The 7,607-nt window shown below is 36.0% G+C and overlaps 1 protein-coding gene across 1 annotated transcript in view; it reads right to left on the bottom strand.

The window, feature by feature from the left end:
* The window catches only part of calhm3 (calcium homeostasis modulator 3), a 15,832-nt gene extending 13,368 nt beyond the window's left edge, over nt 1-2,464 (bottom strand). The window contains exon 1 of the mRNA XM_062058956.1: nt 2,178-2,464. Coding sequence (XP_061914940.1) covers nt 2,178-2,464 — 287 coding nt within the window. The remainder of the gene's footprint in view (nt 1-2,177) is intronic.
* Between the last annotated feature and the right edge of the window lie 5,143 nt (nt 2,465-7,607).

Below are 7,607 nucleotides of genomic sequence, written 5' to 3'. Positions count from 1 at the left end.
TGATAATGTCAATGAGGGATTTTTAATCACTGCTATGTTGAAATTGTAACTAATATTGATACTGTTGTTGATAATATTCATTTTTGTTTCACTACTTTTGGTTTGTTCTATGTCGTGTTTGTGTCTCCTCTCAATTGCTCTGTTTATTGCAGTTCTGAGTGTTGCTGGGTCGGGTTTGGTTTTGGAATTGGATTGCATTGTTATGGTATTGCTGTGTATTGTTTTGTTGGATTGACTAATTTAAAAAAAAAAAAGTAAAAAAAAAAAAAAAAATTTTAAAAATGAGAATCGATTCTGAATCGCACAACGTGAGAATCGCGATTCGAATTCGAATCGATTTTTTCCCACACCCTTAATGTATACATGTGTGTATATATATCTATATCTATATCTATATATATATATATATATATATATATATATATATATGTATGTACAGTATATATATTTATATATATACATATATATTTCTATATATGTATACATATGAATATATATATATATATTTTGTGTGTGTATATGTGTATGTGTATATGTATGTGTATATATATATATATATATATATATATATATATATATATATATATATATATATATATATATATATATATATATATATATATATATATATATATATATATATATATATGAAGGGAATAAGCGGTAGAAAAATGGATGGATGGATGGATATATATATATATATATACATAATACTGTATGTATATATATATATATATATATCCATCCATCCATTTTTCTACCGCTTATTCCCTTCGGGGTCGCTGGAGCCTATCTCAGCAACAATCGGGCGGAAGGCGGGGTACACCCTGGACAAGTCGCCACCTCATCGCAGGGCCAACACAGATAGACAGACAACATATACTGTGTGTATAAATACCGTGTGTGTATATATATACATATATATATGTATGTATATATATATATATTTTATTTTTATTTTTATTTTTTTATTTTAGTGAAGTCATTTACAAAGGGTAAACATGCTAGGCTATAGGCTACTAGGACCTACAGTACCTGCCTCACAACTGCTAAGTACACGATAACACACAAGCTAGACATATGTAATTAGTGGTTTTCATTAAACAATAGTGCAGTCTAAAAAGGCACATTTGTCAGTATAAACAAGTATCCAACAAGTATCAAACAAGTAGACTATTTTTACTTGATCAAATTTCTAACATTCCACACTACAAAATAATAAAAGTATAAATGGTTCATTTCTGATATTGTATCAAACCAATCTCAGTATGAGCCAATATTCAAGACTCAAATATTGGGATCATATCGGGAGTGAAAAACCCTAATATACACTATATCAATCTTTTGATCTGCAACAATAATGTAATTAATTTAAAAAGAAAATATTTGTTGAGGTATTTTAATATATTTTTTTAATGTGATCCATCCATCCATCCATTTTCTACCGCTTATTCCCTTCGGGGTCGCGGGGGGCGCTGGAGCCTATCTCAGCTACAATCGGGCGGAAGGCGGGGTACACCCTGGACAAGTCGCCACCTCATCGTAGGGCCAACACAGATAGACAGACAACATTCACACTCACATTCACACACTAAGGCCAATTTAGTGTTGCCAATCAACATATCCCCAGGTGCATGTCTTTGGAGGTGGGAGGAAGCCGGAGTACCCGGAGGGAACCCACGCAGTCACGGGGAGAACATGCAAACTCCACACAGAAAGATCCCGAGGCCGGGATTGAACTCACGACCATTCTGAGGACAGTCATACTCGACTACGAGTGACTGCCGATGATGATAATGACTCAGGACCTTCGTATAGTGAGGCAGATGCACTAACCCCTCTTCCACCGTGCTGCCCTAATGTGATATTAATAAATGAATTGCATGCTCTTTTTAAATCACTTGACAGCACTACCAATAATAGTACGTTTTGCCACTGAAAACATAACATTTCACCTATCATTTCTACGTTGAATTGGTTTCAGCCTATTACGGAAAAAAAATAAATCTCATACGTCCTATAATTTTGATCAAATAAATGCTGGTTAGGAATTAAACAATTACTTATTGGTCATGATTAATCAATGAACTACATTGCTTCATATTGACAACGTGAGAAATAATATTTTATTGTCAAAATTTAAAAACAAAAATTTAGTTGGCAGTTTGAAGACTTACTTGACCACAGCTGGATTTTTGGACCTTTCTCCGACCGGTCTCATCCACTCGTCCATCATGACGGCGGTGTGTCGGTTGACCAGGACCCCCAGGAAGAAGAGGATGATGGGCGGGACCACCATCACGCCTAAGGAGTAGACTTTGTTGTAGAGCGGAAGGCAGGGACAGTTGAAGTCCAGACTTGTGTAAAGCTTCACGCTGACCAGGGCCAGGACCACACAAATCCCGTTGGAGATGGATTCAGAGTTGGACTGGAAATAATGCAAAACTAACTTGAGACGCTCCATCGTTTCAAATATTCAAAATGGTCCGTTCAAAAAATGTCACGTTTTCCTACAGACAAAAACAAAAAAACAGTGAAATAAAAGCTTCCTGTTCTTCGGTGTGACATGAATACACCTGACCAGTGAAGACCGCACCCATCATTCAGGCACACCTTCAGCTTGGCAGGAAGCTTGTACATGGGGAACATTTTCAAAATAAAATCTCTAGTGAAACTTTTCCCCTGGAAACTCAATTGGTTGTTTCTCAAATGTATTACTGCAACAAATACACTATATTCGGTGTCCTTAGTTCTTGAGTATGTGAATTTTGACAGTGTTGTGTTGTCTCAAATCTATCACTGTCATTACACATTTTCTGAAAATGACCAAATGTACCTTCCTCATGTAGCTATCATCCAAAAGTGATGATTAGGACCCTCAATTGTGTCTCCAAGACACAAAAACCTCTCCAAGACACAAAAAAGTCTCCAAAAACCACAGGGAAAGTAATTAGATTTGTCGCTGGTGGCTGTTTACAAAAGAAGTCGCCAAGAGGATTGACAACACCGTCGAGATGGTATGTTAAACTTGATGTGCGCTGATGATAAAAACGTTTTTTTTGCTGCGATAGCAACAGGTTAGCTTAGTTTTATCCAAAGTTCTGTTTTGAAACACAGACTGTGTAATAAATTCACGCGTAATCAATCTTCATTCATATTTGATTTTATTAATCACAGGCTAGTATAACCCATTTATCATTTATCATTAAAGTTGACAGACTTAATATATATATATATATATATATATATATATATATATATATATATATATATATATATATATATATATATATATATATATATATATATATATAGATATCTATAGATATATATATATATATATATATATATATATATATAGAGTTTTTCCTTGCACGTATGTGGGCTCTGTACCGAGGATGTCGTTGTGGCTTGTGCAGCCCTTTGAGACACTTGTGATTTAGGGCTATATAAATAAACATTGATTGATTGATTGATTGATATATATATATATATATATATATATATATATATATATATATATATATATATATATATATATATATATATATATATATATATATATATATATATATCAGTGGCGTGCGGTGAGGTTCATGGCAGGTGAGGCACTGACTTCATCACAGTCAGATTTACAAACATATGAACCCTAAAGAGTATCTTATTCACCATGTGATTGGCAGCAGTTAACGGGTTATGTTTAAAAGCTCATACCAGCATTCTTCCCTGCTTGGCACTCAGCATCAAGGGTTGGAATTGGGGGTTAAATCACCAAAAATTATTCCCAGGCACGGCGCCGCTGCTGCCCACTGCTCCCCTCACCTCCCAGGGGGTGAACAAGGGGATGGGTCAAATGCAGAGGACAAATTTCACCACACCTAGTGTGTGTGTGACAATCATTGGTATACTTAACTTTAACTTTACACTTACAAACTGTAGCACACAAAAAAGCACATTTAATAAAAAAAACGTTATTATGGTCTTACCTTTACTTATAAGTGCGGGAGCAGTTGTGTTCGTGTTGGAAGAGTTGTGAATGAATGAAATATAAAATCCGCGCTGCAGTCTGCAGGTGTACCTAATGTTGTGTCCCTGTTCACGGCTCCTCCGGCGCGCGGCGCGAGCATTGTTGTTTTTGCACTTTTTGGCTTCTTGTTAAGTGACTTTTTTTGGGTGGATTCGGTCTTGCACGTGGAGGGTTTGGGTGTGGGCTTTGGTTGGTGTGGCGCTCCCGTTGGGCGGTGCATTCTGCGGCGGAGGTGCTTGGCACCAGGAGGCGGGGTTATGAGACGAGCCTCCAGTTTTATGATCGCTCAGCACAAGAAATACGTTACACACATACAGTTGTTGACAAAATACACTGTACATTATATACCTCAGCTAACTAAACTATGGAAATGTATAATATAATTAATTTAGCAATACGGTCTCACTGCACAGCAGGCCAGCAGTTAGCCGAGTCATTGCGCAAAATCCATGTTGAGGCACAACTGAGTGACGTGCCTCAACTGGCTGCTGATCACCGCACCGTCTCTTCTCAGTATTTGAACGGCAAATGTGAAAATAAAAATAAAAATAATCTAAAACTGTTGAAGTTAAATGGAAAATAACTTCAGTATAATCACTGGATACATATAACAATTTAATTAATTTTTTTTCTTTTTACGTATTTTTTTCTTTCCATGATGGCAGGTGAGGCCGTGCCTCCCCTGCCTCTAGTGACTGCACGCCACTGATACATATGTATATATATATATATATATATATATATATATATATATATATATATATATATATATATATATATATATATATATATATATATATATATATATACATACACACATATATATATATATATATATATATATATATATATATATATATATATATATATATATATATATATACATACACACATATATATATATATATATATATATATATATATATATATATATATATATATATATATATATATATATATATATATATATATATATATATATATATATATATATATATATCAATCAATCAATCAATCAATGTTTATTTATATAGCCCTAAATCACAAGTGTCTCAAAGGGCTGCACAAGCCACAACGGCATCCTCGGTACAGAGCCCACATACGGGCAAGGAAAAACTCCCCCCAGTGGGACGTCGGTGAATGACTATGAGAAACCTTGGAGAGGACCGCATATGTGGGTAACCCCCCCCCCCAATGGATGTCGAGTGGGTCTGATATATATATGTATATATATATATATATATATATATATATATATATATATGTCTTAATTAGATTATCAAAAAAAATAGTGCTCGATACCGTGGTAGAGCGTAAAATGTATGTGTGGGGAAAAAAAATCACAAGACTATTTCATCTCTACAGGCCTGTTTCATGAGGGGTTTCCTCAATCCTCAGGAGATTTTAATGGAAGCATTCACATACCATGGTTTATATAGGGCACAGAGCGGGTGGGTACAGGCAGGCGTGGGGGCGTGGTGATTGGCTCATGTGTTACCTAGGAGGTGTTTCCTTCTGTGACGGCATGCTGATACAATTTCGCTGCGCTTGTTGAGGGATGACAAGTCTGGACGGTATATGATAAACAGTTTCTCTTTTAAGCATAGGTTGCATCTTTTATTACCACTGTTGTAAGGTGTGCTGGATGCAAGAATTTGCCATGTTATTGAATATTCAACATTGTTGTCTTTGAGATTCCAAATGTGTTTGCTGAGTTCTGTAGTGTTCCGCAGGCTTTTGCTTCTGAAAGAAGCTTTGTGATTGTTCCATTTGGTTTTGAATTCTCCCTCAGTTAATCCTACATATGTGTCGGATGTGTTAATGTCCTTGCGTGTTACCTTTGCTTGGTAAACAACTGATGGTTGTAAGCACCCCCCGTTGAGAGGGCAATCAGGTTTCTTGCGGCAGTTACAGCCTTTGTCAGTTTTGGAGTCGTTCTGCCTGGTGGTGGGCGGCTCCTTTTCAATTGCTTTATTGTGGTTTGAAATGATTTGTCGCATGTTGTTCATGCAGCTGTAGCTCAATTTAATGTTGTTCTTGTTGAATACTTTTCTTAGGGTGTTGCCTTTGGGGAAGTGTTTGTCGATCAGGGTGAGGAATTTGTGGCCAATATTAGTTGAGACGTTTTTGCTGTATGGGGGGTTATGCCAGATAATGTTGTTTCGTTTTCTGCTCCTTTTTGGTTGGTTCCCTGGCGTGGGTTCGTAGGTGAGAGTGAAGTTGTATCCGCTTTCATCAAGTGCTTTTTGGTACGGGGGGGTTGCTTTGTCGAATTCAGCTTTGCTAGATGACAGCATCGATAGTCTTTTATTAATTCCGGTAGGTATTCTTTTTGTGGTGGTGGGTGGGTGGTTGCTGTCATGGTGCACGTATTGGAGTGTTGTGTTGGGTTTCGTGAATGGTTGGTAGCTGTTATTCCTCAGGTTGAAAGTGACGTCGAGGAAGTTGACGGTTTGCTTGTTGGCTTCAATCGTGATCCGTAGGCCGTTCCCTTTGAAGATTTGGCATATACGCTTCTTGGTATTCTCGCTGCTCCTTGGCGAGGCGCGACACACTGCCAGTCCGTCATCACGGTAAATACCAAGGTTCAGGTTGAGGCTAGCGAGCTGGGAGAGGAGGAAACTCCCAACAAGTTCGCACGTTTCTGCTCCGTCAAAACTCCCCATAGTGACGTCGAATGTTGAATTCTTCTTTTTTTGCCATGGTGTATATATATATATATATATATATATATATATATATATATATATATATATATATATATATATATATATATATATATATATATATATATATATATACACATATATATATATATATTAAATATATATATATATATACACATATATGTATATATATATATATATATATATATATATATATATATATATATATATATATATATATATATATATATATATATATATACATATATACATATATATATATATATATATATATATATATATATATATATATATATATATATATATATATATATACATTATATATCAGCTTAAATACGCCAAACATGGATAAGTGTGGAGAGTGTTTTGCATTTTTCCCATCATCCCTTCAAATGGTCCATCAATTTTCTACTGCTGGTCCCGTTTTTTTTAATATCCACAAAGTTCAATAAGCAGGTTGTGGTATGTGTGACCATGTTTGTTGAATTTTTGTGCTGGTTGATTTTTTTTTCTGCACCATGACTATTGAAGGTTGTTTGGGTTGGGTCATACATTTTGTCCAAGTTCATTTATTGTTTGAATTACTTTATTTTTCCCTCCAGATGGCGACAAAATGGCAGAATATCAGACTGCGGGCTATTTATATATGATATAAATACTGCTAAGGCCAAATTGCTCATTGAACTGTAGCCCTCTCATGGGCCAAATTGCAAATTGAAGACGCGGTGGGCCGAAGTAGGCCCGCGGTAGACAGCCTCGGGATCTTTCTGTGTGAGTTTGCATGTTCTCCCCGTGACTGCGTGGGTTCCCTCCGGGCACTCCGGCTTCCTCCCACCTTCAAAAACATGCACCTGGGGATAGGTTGGTTGGCAACACTAAATTGGCCCTAGTGT

This window comes from Entelurus aequoreus, linkage group LG09 (genome assembly GCF_033978785.1).
Source record: "Entelurus aequoreus isolate RoL-2023_Sb linkage group LG09, RoL_Eaeq_v1.1, whole genome shotgun sequence".
NCBI lineage: Eukaryota > Metazoa > Chordata > Actinopteri > Syngnathiformes > Syngnathidae > Entelurus > Entelurus aequoreus.
The sequence above is the reverse complement of the archived record's forward strand: the minus strand, read 5'-3'. Positions and strand labels throughout refer to the sequence as shown.